General features: G+C 43.3%; 2 protein-coding genes across 2 annotated transcripts in view; one reads left to right on the forward strand and one right to left on the reverse strand.

Annotated features, from left to right (window-relative positions):
- Positions 1-8,637: 8,637 nt before the first annotated feature.
- LOC110475037 (phospholipase A2 inhibitor gamma subunit B) lies at positions 8,638-13,963 on the forward strand. The gene is made up of 5 exons (XM_021538885.2): positions 8,638-8,739; positions 9,778-9,894; positions 11,345-11,494; positions 11,637-11,777; positions 13,581-13,963. The coding sequence occupies exons 1-5, from the start codon at positions 8,691-8,693 to the stop codon at positions 13,808-13,810; spliced, it is 687 nt and encodes a 228-aa protein (XP_021394560.2). The 5' UTR covers positions 8,638-8,690; the 3' UTR covers positions 13,811-13,963.
- A 5,745-nt stretch (positions 13,964-19,708) lies between these two features.
- The window catches only part of TPGS2 (tubulin polyglutamylase complex subunit 2), a 50,944-nt gene continuing 46,694 nt past the window's right edge, over positions 19,709-23,958 (reverse strand). Inside the window, exon 7 of the mRNA XM_031507260.2 lies at positions 19,709-20,767. Coding sequence (XP_031363120.1) covers positions 20,738-20,767 — 30 coding nt within the window. The 3' untranslated portion in view covers positions 19,709-20,737. The remainder of the gene's footprint in view (positions 20,768-23,958) is intronic.

Below are 23,958 nucleotides of genomic sequence, written 5' to 3' on the forward strand. Positions count from 1 at the left end.
AGACTTTCTCTTATATATAACTGCCCTAGTCTTTTAATTATCTTATAATCCCTGTTTTAAATATCTGCCTTTCTTCTTTCACATTTGTTTTCATTTTCATTCTGTATCCACCTGATTATCATTTCCATACATTTCATATCACTGGGGTTGGAATTTCCCATGTCTTATATAAATGGCATTTAAAAAAATTATTTCCTCATTATACTGCATGATTAAGTTGTTATGTAAAATTCTTTTAATCTGTTTCCATAAAACCTAATGTCTCTGGGGCAGGCTCATTAAAAGTTTGTGGTTTCCCAGATGATTACTTGGGGCCTAAAAGACATACAAACACCAGCCATTTGTCAGTATATCATCCCTATCAGCTATATTTGTAACATCCCAGGCTTGAAGTAACAGGGCAGACTGATTACAGGCCACATTTTGGGGGAATTTTGTTTGCATATATGTCATTGATAAGTTAAGAAATTTTTACTGGGTATATTCCTGTTGTAAAATTTTAATTTCATACAGCCTGGGTATCTGTAGCCTGATCTCCTGACTTGCTGAAACCAGTGACTTTTTGGTTGGTATAGCAGAGTGAAGGCCTATCTGTGAAGATGTATTAATTATCATACATTATCTTGGAGAGAGCTCCTTGCCAGAATGTTTTGTATTCCCACAACCAAGATGTTTGGTAGTGAGTGAGAAATCCTGGTCCATATGCTTTTGGAATGAGTAGGTAAAAGCATGGCATAGAGCCGTAGAAAGAATTGTTAAATTTGGAAAGGACCTGCAAGATCATAATTCCAACTTTCAACAAACCACCACCACCCATTCATTACCAAACCATGCCCTCAGGTGCCACATACACATGATTTTTGAACACCTGTGGTATGATAACTCCACCACTTCCCTGGGCAGCCTTGTTTCAGGGCTTTACAATGCTTTTCAGTGAAAAAACTTTTCCCTGTAACTAATCTAAACCCCTCCTAACATGACTTGAGGCAATTTCTCGTTGTCCTGCCACTTGTTGCTTGGGAGAAGAGATTGACCCAACCTGGCAATACCCTCCCCTCTGGGAGTTGTAGAGAGGGAGAAGGTCCTTCCTGAGCCTCCTTGTCTCCAGACTAAACAGCCCCAGCTCCCTCAGCTTCTCCTTGTCCAACTTGAGCTGCAGACCCTGCCCTTCTCTGCTCCCTTCTCTGGAAATGCTCTAGCACTTCAGTGTCTTTCTTGTAATGTGAGGCCTAAAACTGATCACATATTTAGAGGCACAAGTCATGGAAAAGTTTGATTATCCCTTGCAAGGCCATCAGCTGACTTGGCGCTTTCTACCATCTTTCTTCCAATCTGTGCAATATCAAGGTAATTTTTCTTGTGGCATACAAAGCTCTGGACACAGGCCAACAGCATCTGACGCTGGTTTCAGAGCTCTCCCATCAATGGTAAAACCAGGTGGGAGGTGGCTGTGTGAGCACCTCCACACCACACTGGATAGCTCCTTTTGCTCTGGATCCTGGAGGCCAGCATGGCACCCCATACCCAGCCTGCTCATGGGACCTGGACCCATGTCTTCACATGGTGCTGTATCACAAGCTCTTCCAGCTTGTGATACAGCACCAGCTCAGATGCTGAGCTACCCCAGGCACCTCTATACTGTGTGCTCTAGAGTTTTGCTGGGATCTCTACCCCTGTCATTCACTGTTTGTTGTTTCTGGATATTTATCTGATGTTTGCTGTAATATTTGAATGAAGAATCACAGAATGGTTTGGGTTGAAGGGATCTTAGAGACCATCTTGTTCCACCTCCTCTGCCAAGGGCAGGGATATCTTCCATCAGACCAGGCTGCTCAAAGCTTCATCCAGTCTAGTCCTGAATTCTTGCAGGCATGGGCTTCCACAGATTCTCTGGACAACCTGTTCCAGTGCCTCATCAACCTCACAGTAAAGATTTTTTTTGGTAGTATCTTATCTAAACCTATTCTCTTTCAGTTTGAAACATCCACAGTACTACAACTTGTCAAAGAGTTGTTTTGCCTGGAGGCCTGCCTTGCCTTGAGCAATGGATGCATTTCCTTGTGTGAGAGAATAAAAGAACACCCAGCCAAATCCAACAACAGATTTTGCTTTCTGAAAGTGACTGATGATTAAAAAATGCTCAGACCAATGCAGGCTTGAATCTTCTTAACGCTATCTGTCACACTCATTTGGGAATCACCTTTATTTTATGGTGCTTATCACCCAATGAATAATGTTGGACTGGAAAGGGATGGGAAAGATGAGCATGGAAAGGCCTGGAAAGAGGACACAGAAACTGGTGCTGAAAAGCACATAACACCTGGGCTCACTGAGGATGATGTGTGCACACTCAGGAAAAATCCTGCAACAGAAAAGAATGGCATTGATGGAGTAACATCACACTACTGAGAGATGGAATGCCAGAAGTTTTAACGAGGGTTCAGTCAGTTTGAGATCACTTCAGCGTAAGGAAAAGTGGTAAATGAGGTGGTCTGGATCTTCACACTCCAAAGATCTGCAGTGTAAACAGACAGTCTGCATCTGTGTAAAAGTTCAAAGAAATGCCTGCTTGCAAATATTTCCCACCATGTGGAGAGTCAGCATAGCCTTTTATTTCAAGCCTAGTGGTAATAATTTACTTTTTTTTTTTTCCTTGATTTGGCTGTATCTGTCCATTGCCAATGGACAGGACTTACTCACCTGTAACTCCTACTTTTCATTATAAAATCTTTTTTCCTGTTGGTGGGACTTGTTTAGTAATTGAATGAAGACAAAGAGAGGGTGGAAAACTGATGAAGTGATATTTTTCAGAGAAAATGCAATCCAGGTCAAAAATTTACACCTTTGCCAATTCACATCTCCTGTTTCCAAGTATGTAGGCTGTTTTAAGGAGGCTTTCCATGCCAGACGTGTGCAGATGCAGTTGCATTGCTCTACTGCAGTGGACAGCAAGAGAAAAGGAGTAGGTGAGTGGCTGAAGGGATCACTGTCCTCCAAAATCCCCCCGATCAGTTTAGCATCTACAGTCTGTCAATGCCTCATCACCAGGTTGTCCTTTGGCTGGCTCCTTTTTTCCTCCACAAAATTAGTCTTTTAAAATAACTCTATAGGTTCCCATTGTTTGCACTAATTCCTTCACAAATTCCCAGTGGGATGTAGAAGGCTGCCACTCATCCATTGCCCTCCCAGACCTGGGATCTTCATCATCAGCTCCAGCTATATGTGACACATTTTTTGCAGAAAGCAGAAAAAACCAAAGCCATCTAAACACATTAAATCAAGTTGCCAGGAGCTTGGGGTCAGGCCACTTTTTCAAGGGACAAGAGCAGATCCAGGTTACTTGACAGCTCACTTAGACATGATTCTTGAAACACTGACTTTCTATTCCATTTTGAGATTCCTAACCACTGCCATGAACAATAAATAATGTGTGAATATTAATATTGTATTAAAAGAGTTCATCTTATGTATTCGTTGGGGTTTTTTGATACCAGACCATGCAGCATTAACTTGATGTACCAGTTAAAACTAGTAAACTGGTCTGCCTCAACTGCCAGCCTGGAACTCTCAGTGAATGAGCTCTGCTGCTGGTAAAGTTGCACATTGGAGAAGTTCACTGAAGAAGAGATTGAAATATGAATGTCGGACAAGAGGTGTGAATATCTAATAAGAATGTACTTTCTACAGCATCCACCAATGGATTAAGCAGGTGCTGGTTTTTTGAATGCTCAAAGATGACATTGCTGATGACTCATGCTGGAACATGGAGTTAACTGAACACACTAAAGTGCGTGAAAATTTATCTTCCTTCAGGATATTTGAAAAGCAGTTGGATTCCCTGGCAATTATTCTAGCTGGAAAGGTAACTACTGGCCAGGGTGCCAACAATTCATCAATGTTAATGGCATAAATGGCATAGTGTCAAAGGTAAAATAAAATCTCCCTTGCACTCCTTTAAATGTCTTGATCTCTTGAAAGAGGAAGTTTAATGATTTGATAGTATTCAGCAATTTGATTCTGTGTATTTTCTCAGGAGTGTTGCTACACAGTTGCAATAACATGTTAACTACCATATTTTTTAGCCACAGAAGAAAGCATTCAAGCAGCAGTTTTATGTTAGTACATTCATATTATTTCTAGTCTTCAACTTCTCTTCCCTGGTTCACAAAGTCTTTGCCAACAGGAGCTCTCACATTAAAGGACTAACTTGGCTGGCTGGAAAGTGAACCCTGAAGGGCATTTTTAAGAAAGGCAGATATAGTGCTGGCTGGAAGAGGGAAGGAGCCCCTGTCTGGGGAGAAGTACAAGGAGAGGGCTCAGTGCAGCCACATGGGACCTGGCATTGGCACCATGGGGAAGTAACACTTGAAAATTTGCACCCTATTACAGGAATGCTGCTCTTCCAGACACACAGTAATTTCCTTGCTGACAAACTCTTGGTTCTCTGACTCCCATGGAGCCATGGGTGTGATTTTGCTCCCCTGAACCATCTGGGTGCCTCTAGCCTTCCCTCCCCAGGTCTTGTTTCAAGCATTGACTGCACACCAGCAATATGTGTGGAGAGTCAATAAAATTCCCTCCTTTCTGGCCTAGAGTTATTTGGTGAAGCACTGCAGGGAGCACAGCTGAGGGGGTACCTTGGGAAGCTCCATATCAGGAGTGACAATTAGATTTACACTGATTTACCCCTTGGCTGGTTTATTTATTTGTGCAATCACAGCTAAGACAAATGACTGTCAAATTGACCTGGTCTTGTGGAAGGTGAGACAGGCTTGGAACTAGATGGTCCTTAAGGCCCCTTTCAACCCAAACCATTTTGTGATTCCTCAGCCAATAGTCAGCAAGCACATGATCAGACTCCTGCTACTCTCACCCTATGGGTGAGAGTGTCTCATGATGCACTAACTCTTGCATGGAGTGGTTAGAATTGCTGTGTTATGTTTCCTTGTCTGGTTAACCAGACTCACAGTTTTTGCCAATCTCCATTCTGGACAACTAGGAATCAGCTCAGAAAATAGGTGGATTTGAGTCTTCTTTGGGCTGGATGACTTTACCTTTGAAATGTTATAACGCATTGTGGTTCTGTCTTCTTGGTTAAGTGAAGGTAAGGAGACCCTTTTGCTCTCATGATCCCACAGAACCTGTGCCTGGGCTTTTGGAGTACTGCTCTTTTACTGGAGGTATTACTTAGTCATGTTCTTTCAGTGGAGATATTAGAGCTGTTGGAGATGTACAAGGTCCTGAAATCACAGACAGCCCCATGTTAATATAGCCCAGATGTTAGCCCAGTGAGACTGGGAGAGACACATTGTAGTTAAAAATGGCTATGATGACGATCCCTCCAGCCTTTTTCAGGATCCATGTCCTGGTAATGTGTGTAAGGGGTGACATCCCTGCTGTGGCTGCCAGTACTCTGGGTGACTCTTTGGATGCAGCTGAGTACCCCAGCCTTGTGTACAGGGCTTCATCCTGACCATCAATTTTTCTGCCATTGAAGAAAGGTCTTTGTTGGCTTTGGGCTGCTGGGAGGGGAGCCTGTCACAATGCTGCAGTGACTGTGAAGGACTAGGGCTGGTAGGCACTGTGTGCTTGCCTGGTTCCAGGGCTCTGCTGGATTCACCCTTCACCCAGGCGCATCCTGTCCTTCTGGTTCCTTCTCAAGTGTTTCATCACAGGAAAAGGGTGCTCCTCTTGGCCCCAGCTGATCTCACCATCAGAGGGTTTATCTTTAGCTCTGACCTCACTTCTTTTTTAAAGCCAACATTGTAATTCTCCCTTAGGAATTCTCCCTTTGAACTCCAGTTAGGACTGTACAAGGCTTTCCTCCAGTATCTCCTACAGGAACTGTACATCTTGGTTCTTTCGAACCTTTACTGTCTTTGTCATGCTTTTGTCACTTCTTTTTTTTTTTGTTGTTTGTTTTTTTTTTGGTTTTTTTTTGGGTTTTTTTGTTTGTTTTTTGTTTGTTTGTTTGTTTTCAGAGCTTTCTGACTTGGGTTCCTCATCTGTGATGTAAATCTGATATATTATTTTCATGCTTTGAAGACATACCTTTATGTTTGGGCTCTTGGAATGAAAGAAAACAGCATTAGGTTGTGCCATGAGAGATTTATAGTGGACATTAAGAAAATTTCTTCAAAGAAGGCGTGGCCAAGCACTGGGAGAGACTGCCCAGGGAAGTTGTGGTGTCACCATCCTTGGAGGGATTTAAAAGATATGTAGATATTTCATTTATGAACATGGTTTATTGGTAGGCTTGATTCTATTGGGTTGATAGCTGGATTCAATGTTCTTAAAGGTCTTTTCCAACCTAAACAATTCTCTGATTTTATGAAACCCATTGGAATTTTCTGCTACAACTCTGAAGGACAAATTCACATACATATTTTAGATGCTCTATCATCTATGTAAGCCATATATCTAGATGGATGTCTTTTTTCTGCTGATCATAGAATGATCTTCCTTTTCATTTTATCCCTTTTCATCTCCCTTTCCTACCAATGTTATTTTCCGGGTTGGATTTTTAACTTTCCTCATCCCACAGATTTCTCTGACCTTCCCAGTTTCTATCTCACCTCCCTGAAGAGTGTGACTGCTATGATATTGTCCTTTTCTCCTTCTGGAAACATGGACATGCTGCAGAAGACAGGCAATTCATGCACACCATGAAATTAAAATATAAGAACCAATTTAGAAGGAATCTTGAGAGAGAGCATCTGAACCATCTCTCATTCCTGGAGCAGGATCCTGTCAACTTACATAATTCCCTAACAAATACTGGTCTAGTCTGTTTTTCCAAGCCACCCAGGATGGAGGATCCACACCTTCCCAGGCAATCAGCTTCACTATTGTCACTATTTGAAAATTCCCCCAATACCTAATGTAAACCCCCATGATAGTTTTTTCTATCCAGCCTTGTTTTTTCTGTAGACCTATATGATGTGACTGGGTGTCCCCTGAGTACCTTTATTGTTTTCACATTCTCTAACAAGTCTTATTTTCCAGGTCTCTTATTGCTGCAGATGGTGCCTTCTCCTTGCTGTGCTTGGTTTCATCTCTAAAACAGCAGATGAAAAGGCTTGCAGCTTCACACTGTCCCTCCATGAGAGGTGGGAAACCGGTGAGTTCTATATGATCCAGTGAGACTAGTGTGGTCATGTTGTTCAGGGAAAACCCCAAGGCACTTCAATAATCATCTTAAATGAAAGGGCATGCAAATAAAATCACCAGAGACAGTCATATCTTCTCATCTTCCTATTTGTATCTTCAGTCCCATATTTAGTCAAATGGCAGAATCATCCTAATCTAGGTACCCCTGCCTTCCTGGGGACATGATTTTATTGTTTGTGAGGTTTAAGACCAATAAGAAATTAATTTTAATCTTGAACAGGCTGCAGTCAGGACTTTGATTTCATTTTAATATGTGTACTGCTGCATGAGACCATTTCTGAGCTGAAAAATAAATTTAGGGAGAAGATATAATTCTCCCTGGTTTTCTTGTGATATCAGCTTTATGGACAATGTGGGACCAAGGCTTTTATAAGAATGATTCCCATTCTTATAGCACTGTGGGCTTAGCTAAGAAGTGGTACCACTGGACTACTCAATATATTGGGAAATGTCAAAAGACACATGTCTTTGACAGAGGGTTAGTCTCAAACAGGAAGGGGGTATAAGGTCACTTCAACTCTTCCTGTCTGTCAATTCAAAAAGTCCTGGAGGGTCTGTGTCCAATATGGTGCAGGACAAGAAAATATCTTCCGAGCAGGGTATGGTTTTAATGAGACAGCACATCCTGATAAAATCTGCACATGAAGCAGGGAACCTGTGTGCCAATGTCAAGCTGGTTACTGCTGCTTGTCATTAGCCCATCACGAGATGCCAGGGCATGGAAAACTCCTATAACCTTGCCTAATCTGTGACCAGGCTGTCTTCTAACCACATTGATGCTTTCTCTCTGCTGACTTGGTTTAATTTAAAGCCCAGAAGGACAATAGAAGACTTCCTTATCAACTGCCAAGTGTTTTGTATCAAAACCCAAACTCTGGACTACTGGCTTTGCTGCTCTGACGTATTCAACCCCGAGAACCCTTGACTGAGCCTGCTCCAAGCTGTGCTTTGGCAGTCACTTTGCCAGCTGCAGCTGCACTGCAGCTTGGAGAGGAAGCTCACTGCTTTGGCACTGCTGCTTTCCTGCTGTACGCTGGGTCTGAAATCTCTTAACTCTATGATGGGAATGACAAAATGGAAATGAGCCATCAAAAATTAAACCACAGAGGAATTTCCTGGCTGCTCCTTTCTATACTTTGTTTCTTTGAGTCTAACAGTGAGACCACACCAGGGCTTTTCAAATGCTTTCCTCTCCATCATCCATATGGATGGTGGAGGCTGAACATTGTTCAAAGTGTTTACCAGAAACATACCTGGTATCACCAGGAAAGCCAGGATGCACGCTCTGAACAGGGGAAAACCAAACAGCATCACTCATGTGAATAAAAAGGCAAAACCTGTGTTTTAAAAGAAAAAGCACACTGATGCTAGTGCTCAGCAGTATATATATTGTTCAGAAAACTTGCCCAACCTCTACTTCCCTAAAACACCCCCTTTCCATCCAGTTTATAAAGCCTTTGTGGAACAAAGTGCTTTGTTGGGCAAGACTTGGCAGTTCCCTGTGCTTATGTCCCATCAGCATGAGAGTATCTCTTGGACTCAGCCTCCTCCTGGCTTTCCTGGACCCAGGTGAGTTTTTCACTGGGACCTGTGGGGTTGTGAGACCTGAAAGAGGTCTGGAAATGGAGTATTTCATGTGTGAGGCAATTGCTGCTATCTGAGCCATGAACCCCCCTCATCCTGGGGGATTTGCACTGCAGAGGGGTGAGGGTGACCGGTCTTGGAGGATCTTTGGTCCTATGAGCTAAAGTGCAGGTGAGGGTGTTGGCATTTACAACATGAGCTCACAGTCTGATTTTCTGTAGTGCTCACTGGTGATATAGCCAGGACAGCCATCAGAGTGACTAAGGTTACCCTGAGGCAGCCAGTCCTTTGGTAAGCTGAATTGATCTCCAGACTCATTTATTTTACTCATGTCCAGGATTGTGTGACATTTTGGACATAATGTTATCTCAGCTGTCCTTCAGCTCTGCTGCAGAAAATCACAGCTGTCTCGGAGGTCTTGGGTCACAGCAAACACCATGGCCGCTGCAAGGTCCTTAGTTGGCACCTGGGTTTAGGGAAGTGGCACACGTCCTGGACCTGTTAATCTACATGCTGGACTTTTGTGGGTGTGTGTCATGGAAGAGATCCTGTTTGCTTTCTGTTGAAATACATGCTACTCCTTTCTGAGTGTTTCCTGATGAATATCTGATATTCTGGTCTGCTTAAATTGTTCCAGCAGGTATTTGGTGAAGTGGTTTCCCCTAATGCCTACAAAGAGATATACAAAGAGATAATGCTTACAGAGAAAGTCTGCAGTTTGTAGAGTACAGCCAGTACCTGCTGGCAGCTCTTGTTCCCCAGCCACTTAGGTGCCCTTATTCTCTACAAAGATAGAATTTGGGATCTGTGAATCTAGGGACACCTTAGTGCCTGCCACGATGAAGGGGCTTTGTAGGGCTGCTGTCATCAGCAGCTCTGGAAAAGCCCAGCATAGATTTTACAATTAAACAGAAGGGAAGAGAAATGTGAAAAGTGCTGATCAATGCTGAAATCAAACATCAATGAAAGAGGAAGTGAGATCCTTTATAACTGCTGCTCAGGAATGTGTTCTCCTTTTCCCAGGGACCTGCCTCCAGTGTGAGATATGTCACAGCATAGGAAAAAGCTGCTCTGGCCCCATGAAAACCTGCACTGGTGGTGAAGACACTTGTGGCATTATTCTGCATGAAGTCCTAATAGGTGAGACATCCTCTATGCCAGTGTGGCTTTCAGAGTGGGGCTAGCTTGGGGACTTGTCTCTCTCCCTACTTCTGTCACTGGTAGTATGGTCCATCCTTGGATAACCTGTTAATTTTCCTTTTACTGACAGATGACCAGAGATCAGGACAGTCTGGGATAGGAAAAGCTCTTTATTCTATTTCAAGAAGCAGTTTTCTGCTGGGAAGGTTTGGTTCTTAGTTGTGGAGGGAAGGACCAAAACCTTGTAGTGGGAGGAGACGCTGGCTTTTAATTCTGGTGAAGTTAGTTGAGTCAGGAAGTTGAGAGACTGAACCATGACTTATACTAAGGTGCTGACACCTAGTACTGGGAAGCACTGGTGATGTGTGGAGAGACAAGCTTGCCCCTCCTTAAGCAGGGATGGGGACACCATGCAATCCTGCAGTGCCACCAGGGCTGAACTATCACCTTATCATTGTAATCATCATCACCATCAATCAGTTTAGGTTGGAAGAAATATTGAAGATTATCTAGTTTAAAGCTCCCTGCCCTGGGTAGGGAGACCTTCCACTAGACCAGGTTGCTTAGAGCCCCATCCAGCTTGGCCTTGAACACTGCCAGTGATGGGAGACATCCACAGCTTCCCCAGGCAACTTGTTCCAGGGTCTTACCACCCTCACTGTCAAGAATTTCTTCTTAATATCTAATCTTAATCTATCCACTTTCAGTCTGAAGACATTCCCTCTAGCCCTATTATTTCATGTCTTTGTCAAAAGCCTCTCTCCAGCTCTCTTGTAGCTCCTTTAGGCACTGGAAGTTGCTATGAGGTCACTAGAGGATCCTGTCCTTCTCCAGGCTGAACAACCCCAACTCTTTCAGATTATCCTCAGAGGAAATGTTGTCAACCAGTAACCATGTCCCTGTGGCTCATAAGTCAAAGCTGGTGCTGAGCACTGACACAGCTGGACACTCAGTTGTATTAGAAGCATGGCCTTAGTCATTGCCCAGTCTTAGTGATTTGATTGTTGCCTTTTAAAGTGAAGTCTGGCTCATATCCTAGAAGCTTTGGTGCTGTGAGCTCCAGTGCCTGCCTTCTTCTGCTGCTGCATCTACCTTTCATCCCTCAAGCACTTCAACAGACTCAATTTAGCTGTTCTGCTCCCCTTTACACCTTCTGGGCTTGGCTGATGGGGTAGACCAGACTTGCCAGTGTCAGGGTGCTTGTGGCTGTGATAGACTGTGCAGTCTGCAGAATTTACACAAACTGAGCAAGTCCATGCTATGGGTCAAAGGCATGTGCCACACCAGAATCTATGCAGAGTCCTGGCTCACTGGTGATGCTTCTCAGGGGGCTCAGGGATCCCTCGTAGGCCCTGGGGCAGCTGCCTAGAAGTTGGCACATGATCTAACTGGAGAGGAAGGGAGTTACTTTGTGTTGAACGACTTGGCACTGCCTCCTGCTTCATAACAGGGGGGATGGCCATCTCTTCATCCATCAAGTCCTGCCTGCCATCTCATGTCTGCCACCTTGGTCCTGTCACCGTGAACTATGGGAAGGTGAAAGCAAAGAGCCACTTGGTTTGCTGCATGGGAGATGACTGTCAGACCACCTCTGTGTCATGTAAACTATTTATTTTCCTTACAGCCCATCCCCTCTTTGTCTGATCCATCCCATGGTGAGGCCTTCCAGGCTAAGCCATCACTTGTGTTATTCCTCTCATTCCCTTACTGAAACCAGCTACCCTCCATGTCTTTCATTCCAGTGCCACCAGATAATGATGTGCCCAATGGATATCAGTGTCCTGCCTGCTACAGCGTGGACTCCTTTCAGTGCGGTAATGAAGTCGTAAACTGCACTGGATCTGAAGACCAATGTGTTGATCTTGCTGGGTTAATGAATGCTGGTAACTGTTATTTGGGGCTGTTTTTCATCTTCTTGGTAAAATGGGAGAAACTAGTCTAAGATAAAGCACTCCTGAGATAAAAATGGGCAAAAGGTGTGAAATAAAAAAAGGGGAAGATACAAGGAACTTAAAGCTGAAAACTGAAAACTTCAAGATGATCAAAGGGCAGGCATTGTTTTCCTTTCCTTCTTCCCAGTCATGCATGGATAATTACTGGAATTCTTCATAACACGGCATAACTGAGATCAAGAGTGGAACTAGTTTCTGGGGGCAATCTGGTATATGAGTGTGTAATAAACTTGACCAAGCCCCTGAACCTGCTGGCCTTAGCTAGGACATATGAGGGTGATTCTGAATTTAAGCCAATTGCCAGCTCAGTGGAGGTTCAGATGGAGCTTTGCAGAAACATTGCTTTCCTATGGGGTAATAGCAGTCACTTGGGACAAGTGGTTCTTCTGCATGAGGAAAACTGGGGACAGGTCCCCTGCCTTGAAGTCCAACCTTTGAACATCTCCATCAGAAATCTTTTCCCCACCTCAGGTCCTGTAATTAGAGAGAGGAAAGTAGACAGCAATTTTTCTGGTCACTCCCCTTTCCACCCCTGCTGCAGGTAAAAGACTTCCACCTGTCATGACACACCTGTGCTCCAGTAGGCAGGAAAAAACCCATAGAAATAAAGGACACCTACACCAGCTGTAGGAGCAGACTGAAAAACAATTATCTTTTATACGGTTATGGATGAAGTTTCTTTGAGTTTATAATATTGCTAGGCAATGTTGTGCTGTCCAAACCCTGAATTAGATCATGTTTCACAGAGACAACATGAAGGAAAATAAGAATTTTCATAGTCACAGCAATGAAAATAGAGTGGCAAAATCAATTCACTGTATGACTGAAATAAAAAAATCCTCCCAACTTGTCTTGATTGATCAGTCACTGTGAATGGAGAAGGCCTGTGCAGTGGTAAAATGTACAGAGGAAGCAGCAGTGTAGGGGAGCACAGGAAGGTGAGGAACCAATTAAGTGCCTTTACATGTTATTTGTATTTAAGATAAAATTGTCCAACAAAGTATTTCAGACCTCCATAACCTGCACAGCAGAGACACATGAATAGCATCAGCAAAAGCAAGCAACAGGAGCAAGAATATCAGAATGAGGAGTTAGGCACTCAGCACCTGCTTTGGTGTCCTCTTGTAAATGAGTGGTGGCAAAGGACAAGTACAGGTTTCAGTGGGCCTGTCAGTAGGTTTCTCTCTTGATTTGACTAAAATCCTATAAAAACTTCAAGAATTAATTCCTCTTAATAAATGGCTCAGGCTATATTGTCATTGAGACTTCTCAACTCCACATCAATTCTGACTGAAAGTCATCCAGTTTGAATGTCATGAGACGGTCAGAGAGAGAAGAGACAATGAATACCTGGTGTGCTGTTACACAGCCTTAGTTTCTTTAGGAAGCCGAAGTTTGGACAGAAGAATCTTTAAGAAAGAGCACTACTTAAGACATTTTCACTTTTTAAATTTAAATGCTTAGAATTTTTAAAAGTCATCCTTATTTAGCAGAAAGAAAGAAGAAAAACCTTAAACCACTCGTATTTCAAGTCAACCAAGATGGCCTTGCTGTTTCTTCAGCTTTGTTCAGGGGATGGGAACAGGCAGTGCTGAAGGGTTTAGAATCAACTGGATGTAATGAATAGCCAATTCTTACCTTGGAAATGGGGACTGCACTGGGCAGGGTGGGATTAATGTTGGGGATTGGATCCCCTGATACATGGCATCTATTTCTCGTATTTCCCCTGCACAGGTGGACTGTCTCTGAAAGCTGCCATGAAGGGTTGCACCACCATTTCTGAATGCAGTATGGTAGGAGATGGAAAAAACAGCCTGGGGATGATGGACATAAAGTTGAAACGGTTCCAATGCAGACCAGCTTCTGCTATGTACAGTGTGGTGTACAGTGCTGGGGTTGCCCCTCCACACATGACCTTCCTTCCTGTCCTATCAGGATTCATCCTGGAGAAGTTACTTTTCTGACTCTCACTAGTGCTGGGCTGAGCAAACACCAGCAGCAAACACCAGCAGTGGTTTGTAACTTAGTCCTTTTTCCTGTAGCTTCTTCTGCATGAAGATTTTATTTTCAGATTAGCTCTTCTTTTATATTTTCACAGAATAAAGACAGCACTTACACTTCTTTTGTTTCCTCATTGATTTAAACTCATTTGAACCTTCATCAGTTCAATTGTGGTTAGTTTTGTGTTGCATTCTCTCAGTGCTTTGTCCGTAATGAGGCCATACGAGACTGTGTGAAGTCTTCAAACCCTTCACAGGAAGTGGGTGCTCTCAAGTCAGCCCTAGAGTCTACATTCACTATCTCAGTATAAGTGGCAAAGACACTTTTCCAGGCTCTGAAAAGGACTGAAAATTAATTCCTGAGGGGTTCATTCCATGTAGAAATGTCACTTGCCCTTTTTTCCAACCCTTGTATCCTGTTTGTCCAAGTAGGAGGAGTCCCTCAGCTCAAATGGCTGCTTCTGGCCCTGGGCCACAAATAGCATTTGCTTCAGAGTATAGGACACTGCAATAAGCAAACTGCAAGAAGTTACTTTACCAGACACTCTCCCGTTTAGTCTTAAGTTTCATGATTATCTGGAATAAATGCTTTTGTTGGGAACTTTTAATTAAGGTTGCTTTCCATGGTGACAGACTGCTGGGAGTCCAACTAATGGGAAACTTCAGCTCAATGCTTATTTCCTTTCTGTTGACTGAGCTACACCCACAGCTTGTGTAGCCTTCCCATTTCTACATTTGCCACCTCCTGGCTATTCTGCTCCAACCACCCCTTGCCTCTTGGGTTGGTATCATTCAAATGCACCTGAAGAAAAACACCTCATCAGGCAGCATTGCCATACCTGGGGGTTAGTACAGGCTGTGAGCTGAAAGATGGAGTGGTGAGAGCTCTGGGAGATGCTGAGGTATATAGTGGAGGGGCGTTAGAAAACTTCAACATCTGCCTATGTGTCTGCTCCCAGATGAATGGCCCAGTTTGGAGCAGATGACAGGACTATTAAGCAAAGTTCATGGTTGTGTCTGCTCCTAAAAGCCCCAGCTCAACAGGGCAAGAATGTGTTTTGGGCACAAAGTTCCAGGGATCAAGCAATGCAATTTTATCTCCTAGTTCAGTGCTAGGAAAGCCTTGGCTGCTAAAACCAGACCACAACATGTGGCAGTAATGAGATGATTATGCCTACACGTGTATGCATGAATGTATACATGATCAGCTTATAACTTGCAGCATGGAAACTGAATTTCTTGTAGCTTTTGTCTCCTCAGACTATTCCTTCTTCCCAAACAGGCTGAAACACCTTTCTTTCTAGTATTCCCACCAAATTATTTGGGACAAAATGTCACATTATCTATTATAATAAAGGGGTATGGATCTGAGGGTGAAAATTAATTTTTGAGGCAGGGAGTGAACTGATTATACAGATTTAATGCAGGGAAAAGAGTCTGGTTGGACTCAGTTAATTATTTGCAGAGACTGTACAATTACAGTGTGGATGTTAGAGAGGGAACACATCTCCTTCTTCATGGTGTAGCCATACACTGATACTGCAATGACCCACTCCTTCAGCATTCTTCCAGATCTGATAAAATCATGGAATTTAAAAAATTCTCTATTTCTGTAAGTACATTATCCCTGAACACATCTCCTGCACACTCACATGGAAGATTACATTACTGTCCACGGCACCCCCATAGCAGATTTTGATCTGGTTTGGTGGCTCGACCCTTCATGTTCTGCTCATTCCACTCCAACCTGTGATATAATCTGGATGGAAAAGCTGAATAGATCTGTTCAGCCTGGTCAAGACTTGGGTGATACTCATCCAGAGAGCCATGGTACTGGGGCGGTATTTCGGGAAGGACAAGGGGGAGAGCAGATAGCAATATTTCTGATGAGGGCTTGTGGTGCAGAAAGCAGAAGCAGCTTAATTTTGATCTCTAACTCAATGTTGTGGCAACAAAGCTGTTGCAATCTGTGGCTGCATAATGATGGAGTCACGAGTGGAAACAGCCCTGCATCATTATGACTGATACGCTGTTCCACTATCTACATTTTAAAATGTTGTTACAAATGGAAAACAAGAAATAAAATGCCTTAATATGAAAGTCTTCAGGAGCATAAACCTGTGATTTTACTGGAAAAAAAGACAGGGATGTGCCTTGTTTACAGGCTATTACCACACTTACATAGAATTCATAAGATTTCAAAGGGCTCTTTTATACATGGGAGTGCAGCAATAACCTGATAAAACCAAAGGAGAGAAAGCAACACCATCACTGTGCACAGAATGCAGCCACTAGACCAAAGGTTTATCAGCTTTTGATGTCTGAAACCTAAAATGAAGACCTTTCAGAAATGGATTCAGACAGGTTAAAAACAGTTCAGGCAGAGCTGGGAGAAATGTGATAGACTGGATGAAGGTGATAGGATGGTGAGCCTTTCTGATCTCAACTTCTGGCTTCTGAGGAGGGAGATGATGCTGAAGTGTGTTCAGATAAAAGCAACACAAAAGATGGGAAAAAAACCACGAGGTGATGCCAATTTACTAAACCAAATCACATAGTGGCATCTCGGTATTGTGAGCAAGTAGAGATGAATGAGCAGCACTTGCCTCTCAGTAACTGCAGGGTGTGACAGCAGAGGTGGGGGCATGTCCAGAGATCTCCTGTAAAGCTCTTGGAAACATGGGAAGTCCCACTGCTCACAGCGTTAAATTGAGGATATGCAGCAAGAAGCAGCCCTTAAGGTTATAAGCATGTTGGGGAAGGGCAAGGAGAGCTGTGGCCAAAACCTACCACTATAAGTGGAATAACTCCTGCCGATTTTAATGGGCTCTGAACCAGGCCTTAGACACCAAAATGGGTTGTTTCCATTTCAGCTTCTCGTCATAATATATACAAACCCTACTCCCACACAGGCGCACACATGCAGACATGTAAATACCAGATCCTCCCTTTGATCTTGCAGATACTTCAGCTACCAGAGACACAGACACTAACAGCTCTGCATGGCTGGAGCTGTCTTCCTCACCCTCAACACCCACCATGTCAACAACAGCCTTTATCTCCCCTTTTGTACAGCCAAGAGGGCTCAGATCACTGTCCTGGCTTCCCAGAGAGTAGAAAATTGACCATGTCCTGCCATTCCCTTTCTCTCCCCTGAAGTTTTGGTTCTTTCCCAAAATGCTAAGCCAGGCAGAAAGCCCGGTGGCAGACAGAAAATTCATAGCAGATCTGAAACAGGAAGATGGACATGCAGGAATTTTGCTCAACAGGCTGGTGATTTTGTAGGGTAGAGGGAAGGTGGGGACACAGCCCTGAGCTTGGTGGGTGGACTGGAAAGGATCAGAGCAGAAGACATCACGGAGAAGGGGCTACATCTCTGCAGTCATGCACCATGCAAGGCAGTTTTTATCAGATACTAAAACTCCTTGGCTCCTCCTTCCCAGCCTATCTGGCTGGGAATGGTTTTTCTCTTTTTTTCCTTGCATTTTGGGAAGCATTCCTGTCTCCAGCTGTTTCACACCTGGAGCTCAGAACACCAGGACCCAGTTTATCCAAAGATTGGTCTGGGGTTGTATTTGAAGAGGAATGCAAAATTGTTCCCATCTTTAAATATTTGTTTAATATAATTACTATGTTTCCCATAAGGAAGTCATTCCAGTACCTTGGGCTAGCAGGTTCAGTAGGCATTTTGAAGCTCACACTTCTTCAGAGGCAAAATGAAGACAAACAGGGAGTGAACAAGAAGGCTGCATACCAGAGACATAATTTTTTTCCACCTCTTTTGATAAAGGATAGGTGGGTCTTGAGCAATCTGACCAAATATGGGCTTCAGCAAAGGGTCTGCATCTGAACATGTATTAAATTCCCAAGATGACTGAGTCAACACTGCTCTTGGAGATAGGCTTCTAACTGAACTACACATTCGCATTTGCACTGTGAGATCCACCACTGGCAGAGGTACCTCCACACCAGACACAAAGCGTTGGGTGGGAAGAATCCCAGGTCCAGAGTGATGTATTTTCCTTGAAGAACATATTTTTCCTTAAAACTGTGTAGCACAGACAGCAAATGCTCCACAGGTCAGGAGTAGGATAACCTTGTGTCAAAGCCTACATGGTATCACCTCCTAACTCCTTGGACACCTCTACTGGATGAAAACCTGTTCCCACATTGTCACAATATTTTTCCTTCTCTGGGTTGCAAATGTGAAGAACAGCATTTAGTACTTACTTCTATTGCTGACACATGGAAGAAGCACCTCTCTCTCCCCAAACACATTTGAACTATGGCAGACTGTCTTAGGATCAGAGAATTATTTAGATCCTAGAGGAAAAGACCTCTAGGATCACTGAGTTCTCTCATGTATATGAATGAATGAAAACAAAATTTACACCTGCACCTAACTTGGAATCACCTAATAAATCACTCCAAGCACACTTTTAAGGCTTACCAGTTACTAGGGCAAGAGCATTGATATACAGGTGGCTGGACATTTGGATGTCAGCCACTGCTGACATAGTAATTTGGTTTTCAGATGCCACAGAGAGGAGGAAGGGAAAGTTTGGGGTTTTTTTTCACAGTTCACTGTGTCCCATGGTCACACCTCATGTCCACACAGACACTTTTCATGTCCAGGGAATAAACTCTTGAGCATCTTGGGTTGTGCAGTGATGGATTCAGATTTTATGCTCAGAAGAATCTGGTAGGGAATATCAGATCATAGCACACTCTTTCCAAGCAGGATTCTGCTGCAAATGGTGTGGCCTGCTAGAGAAAAACCTGAAAACCACTGGCAGATTATTTCCAGAGGAAGAGCTGGTTGTGGATATTGGGCCCTGTGCAGGCTAAAGGGAGCTGTGAGGTTACAACTCACAAAATCTTTTGTGGGGTCCAGAGGAGGACCCATCTCATAGGGCTGGTTGAATTCAGAGAGGCTGATGCAATTTGGGAAGTAGCTTGTCACAGCCTGTGCAGAAAGTCTGATTGGAAAGCTGGACTCAGTGCAGGAGTTCTGGAGAGGTGGGAGCTGTAGCAGATAGTGTTGCAGGATGCTGAGCTATAGAATTAGTGAGAGGCTCAGGGTATGTCTAAGAAATCAGGTTTTTCATAAGTGATTAAGTTCCCACAAAATCTTTTCTGTTCCCACACATCCTTTCTGTGAAAGGATGGGTTTAAGCTATTTTAATTAGTTCCCTCCTCCTTTTCCTTTATTATGTTGCAGAGGCCATGACTGAGTACACTTACATACAGTGACAGTGGTCTGACGCACAGCTTAGCTGAATGGAAGTTCTTGAGAAGTGTGATTCAGACTGGTTGGTCTAGGACTGTAGCTGTGGCTTTATTTATCTGTCTTGTGCTCTCAAACCTCTATGGTTCACTCAGGAAATTTGCAGACATGAGTGTGAGAAACTTTTTCTCCTAAAATGGGAGATGAAATTGTCATTGTTTTCATGATGGCCAAAGAGGCACTGTAATAAATTAATTACAGTTTTATGAGATTCTTCCTATTACAGGAAGTGATGATCATGATGCCAATTACATGCTAGAGTTGCTGTAAGCTGCCAAAACTGCTAACAAGTACCATGAGCCATGAATGGCTCCAGACTGAACGCACATGGTGTTTGGGAGACCAAGGACCTGTGGGAAATAAAGAACCTGTAGCATTACAAATCACAGATTCATAAAGGCTGGAAAAGCTCTTCAAGACCATCAAGTCCACCTTTGAACTGAACACCACCACAACCACTAAACCATATAATGGAGTGCCATGTCTGCTTTTACTGTCTCTGGCAAGTAGACCTGGTCACTGATCAACACCATGAAAGTGTTATCAAGTAATTAACCACCATCATTCCTCATTTCCAGCTTCTCTTCCTTCCAGTTTTGGGTAGAAACTCCTGCCTATGGGTTCTGTTCCGTTTGCCTGGTGGTAAAGGTTGAGGGGTAAGCTGTCAGAGGCAGCTGTGGAAATTCCTTGTTTGCATCTTTATGGTTGACTTTTAGCCCCTGAAGAAAATCTAGACAGTCTGGACCAAAACCAAGCTGTGCATCTGGCATATGTCTTTCTCAATCCTTTTTCATGAAGAAATTTTGGTGTTTCATGGCTAGTTAAACAACAAGAATGGTGACTCAGACTGTGCAGAGGGAGACCTTCAAGCTCTTTAGGACAGTCCTGAGCAGGAGAAGTGGAAGGACTGGTGGGGGATCAGAAGTTACTGGTCTCTGTGACACACATTCCTGGTACACATCCATGCTCTCTCATACCTCCATCTGCGTTGGTTGTGGCAGTTCCTCTCTCTGCAACCCATCTGCAGCACATGAGGAACTGCTCACTCACCCTTTTTGGGTATTTAGAGGAAAACAGTGTCTGCTTGGTGATCTGTGGGACATGCTGAAGCCTTGCAGCTATTTCTGGCACAGGCTCTTCCTTCCCCTGCATTTAGATATTCTGCCCAAGTCCTGGCTAGGGAGCAAACCCTCCCTGGCTGAGCTGTACTGCCATAAAGCCTCTAAACCCACACCTGCTCAGCTTTTCAGCTCTCTCATGCCCCAACACAACCCACAGAAAAGTGTCAGACAAAGGAAGGCTGGTTTTAAATCCAGTCATGTATGCTGGCTTATGTTTTCTGATTAAAATGAGAGCTGGGTGGCAGCTCATCATGGGGAAATAATGGGTAGGAAACCTCTGAGAGAGGCAACAAAGAGAAAAAACAGATTTTCTTCCTTAAATGATGTTTTTCTTCTGTTATTGCTGGCAGCACTGTGGGAAGGTTCATGTCTCAGTTTCCCAACCTGTAAGAAGGAGTACACCTTTCCCAAGAAGGATTCTTTAGGAAGACATAAGCTGGCACCAGAGTTGCCTATTTCCTCTGCATTGTTGGCTTTTGGGTTTCAATACTGGCTGGATTTCTTCATCAAGACCTGAGAAAATTCAAAAATATAAATTTAGTTTGGTGCTGTAAAGCAGGCAGGTAATCTCTTAGCTGTTATGTAGGGAGGCTACAGTGACAGAAATGAAAATGAGTGAAATAACTAGAAAAAATTCACAAGCAGGGGCAAATACATGTTAAAATCAGAAAAAAAAAAATCAAAATTTGAAATGAAAAAATCAGCCTGTCAGAGAGAATATTTTCTGTTGTGAACTTGACAGTTTGCAGGTCTTGATGCCACGTGCTAATAGTGCTAAACGTCCCTTCCCTATTCTTATTCTGCTTATCCTGATTGTGCCCTGGATCAGCACAGCAAAAGACATGGTAAAAACTGGCAACTGCAGCAAATGCAGAGGGTGGAGCTGCCTAACAGAATTTTGGCTATCTCCTTTCAGCATTTCTGAATTGCTTTTCAAAGAGAAAGGTCCAATATTTCTGGAAAAACCAGAGCACCCCAGAAAAACAGAGATGGAGAAATCTCAGAAATCACCAGATACTACACTCTTTTGCAGTGCTGCAAGTTGCAATTGTTTTTCTCTACAGCTTCTCCAGAAAATTGTCAGCCAGGGAAACCAGATTTCCTGGGTGACAGGGTGGCCTTTTGATGGGGTTGCACAACACCTCTGGTGGGGATGTAATCTCTTGGCAGGTTTGATTACTGTGTTTCTTTTCTCTTTCTCCTTTTCCCTCTCTGGCCTTTCTCACAATCACTTACACTTGCTAAAATAAGCTTGAAAGTGACTTTAATGAGATCTGAAAATCTTTCAGAGGTTGCAGCAAGCATAACTTCACACTTCCACTGTATCCCTAATTGAATACTGCAGGTTATCTGGTACTAAATCGGTGTGTAAAGTTCATAGTATTTTCATTTGTCAGTATTTTAAAACCTAAATACCTAGAGAAACAAGGTGTTGCATTTACTTTTTCCCTCTATTTGTTTCCTCTTTTCCCACTATGTCCCCAAAAGTATGATTTCTACCATACTTTTCATCTTGTAAGAGATGTGCAAGATTTTAATTTGCTCACAGTTCTGTGAAAACTGGCAGCTGGATAGAGCAGAAAGATCTGTGTAGTTGCTGCTCCCTGCTCCTTCCACACAAGCCAGAGGCAGAGCTCTGCACAATATACACACTGTTGACCAAGGAGCTCTTACGTCCTGGGTAATAAAACAATTCAGATACTGCTCCAACCAGCCATAGCACAGGACCCAAATCTCCAGCCAAACTAGTAGCAGATTCTGGAAGGAGCTGCAGTATCAAGGGGGAGGAGATTGGAAAGGAAACTGTAGGAAAGGTCACCGTAGGAAAGATCACCTTATTAACTCCGTTGGTCACAGAATAACTTATTTTTAACATCGGCTTTTCCTCACAGGAATAATTTTCTCTTCATCATTTCCAAATACAATTCTTATTTCTTTAGCAGCTACATAAGCACTGGATTCTTGGATGCTGCATTTGCTGCAGGCAGTGCTGTGCCAAAAGTGGTCATAGGCCACAGGGAAAAGCCATGGAAGGGGAGAAGCTGCTGCTTGGCAGGACTGTAATAGATTTACAAGAAGAGTGGAGGCAGGGGAGGAAGCTGGCTTCCACAGAGGGGCTGTAAATGCCTCCTCCACTACTGGAGTGATCTTGCAATTCCTTTTGTTGTTGTCTCTGACTTCCATTGGAATCACTGCTTACCCACATGCAATGCAAACTAAGAGATTAGTAAGAGTACAGCAGACACCTTTTGAAAGGCCAACTTTTTGACTCTTCTTGGCACTGGATGCACAGCTACTTTGAATATCTGGCTGCTTCTTTTGTGCCAGAATGACAGATGAGTTTGAGAAATCTGCTCCAGCTCTGGATACTGGGCAGTTGCAAAATTGCTTTCCTTTATTTGCTTCATCTCTGTATGTGTAGATGCTGCTGCACACCCGTGTGAAGTTCCACTTATTTCCCCCTGAGTTGCAGCATGCCAGCAGAAGGCATATTGTTCTATTCCCTGCAGAGCAAGTGAATTTTCCTTGCAATCCTCAGGCCTCTTGGTCACTGTGGATCAGACTGGTGGGAGCCATGAGCAGGATGTAAAAGCAAGAGGATAGTACATCCAGTGGGAAGGGGACATAGATTCTCTCTGTTGTTGCCAGTAAAGCCAGTGAGTGAGTCATCTCTTCCAACAAACAGTTGTCTTGTGTTGCTGGCTGCTTTGCACGGCCCTCAGCTTAATCAAATAATACAGGTTTGGATGCAGCAGCTGACCAAAAGAGTCTCTTCATCTGAGACTTCGTGGTAGGATATGTGGTAAGGGTGAGGAGATATTGCCAGAAAACCTGAAAAGTATTTTCTCATGTTGCAATATACTATTGCGACTGGGAAAGACCTTGGAAACTGTCAAAGCCTGATTCATCTGTTGGGGCCAGGGTAGTTTTTGGCCACATCTCACAGTTTTATTACAAGTTTGTTTTTTTTAAAGTTTAGGTTTTAAATTTCATGTGTGGAAATAGGTAGAAACCTCTGAGTCTTCACATCTTTCTTGACTAATATGATTGCTCCACAGAAAATTAGTCTGAAACCAGCAGTATGCCTCCATTTCTTTGCAGTCTGACTGTGGCAAGCCTGTAACAAAGATACCTTTCCAACATTTCCTTCCCCATATTCCCATTTCCCTCCACCCATTTTAAGAAGGAGAGGCTGGTATTGTTTTCTCTTTGTCTTGGGAAATCAGGACAAACTTTAGAAACCAATACATATGGTAGAAATTACTGTAAGGCATGGGAAGAAACCCCCTCAAAAATCTTGAACATTAAACTGCAACCCAGGTGACACTCTTCATTCTAGAATAATGTCTTATGAGAAAGACATTGTTGGCTGTTGTGAGCTCATCTCAGTGAAGAACACTGTACTCTCCAAACAGCGAGGAGCGAGCTTATGAAAAGTGGAGAAGGCTGACATTATTATATTTTTAAAGCCTCAGCAGTTGAAAAGCTTCATATTCCCACACTACAAATTTCTACCTACGAAGAACTATCTCTATAGCTTTCCTATCTCAACATTAAATGCTCTCAGAATGAACACTTTTCTTGGGTAAAAATTTATTTCAGCTGAAGTTTGGCATAGGAAAATTTAAGCTAAGGAATTTTGCTGGGTCAGCTTGACAATGAAATCCATATCCATTCAAGTCTCCACAGCTTCTAACAAGCAT

The sequence above is a fragment of the Lonchura striata genome, chromosome Z (assembly GCF_046129695.1).
Source record: "Lonchura striata isolate bLonStr1 chromosome Z, bLonStr1.mat, whole genome shotgun sequence".
Taxonomy (NCBI): domain Eukaryota; kingdom Metazoa; phylum Chordata; class Aves; order Passeriformes; family Estrildidae; genus Lonchura; species Lonchura striata.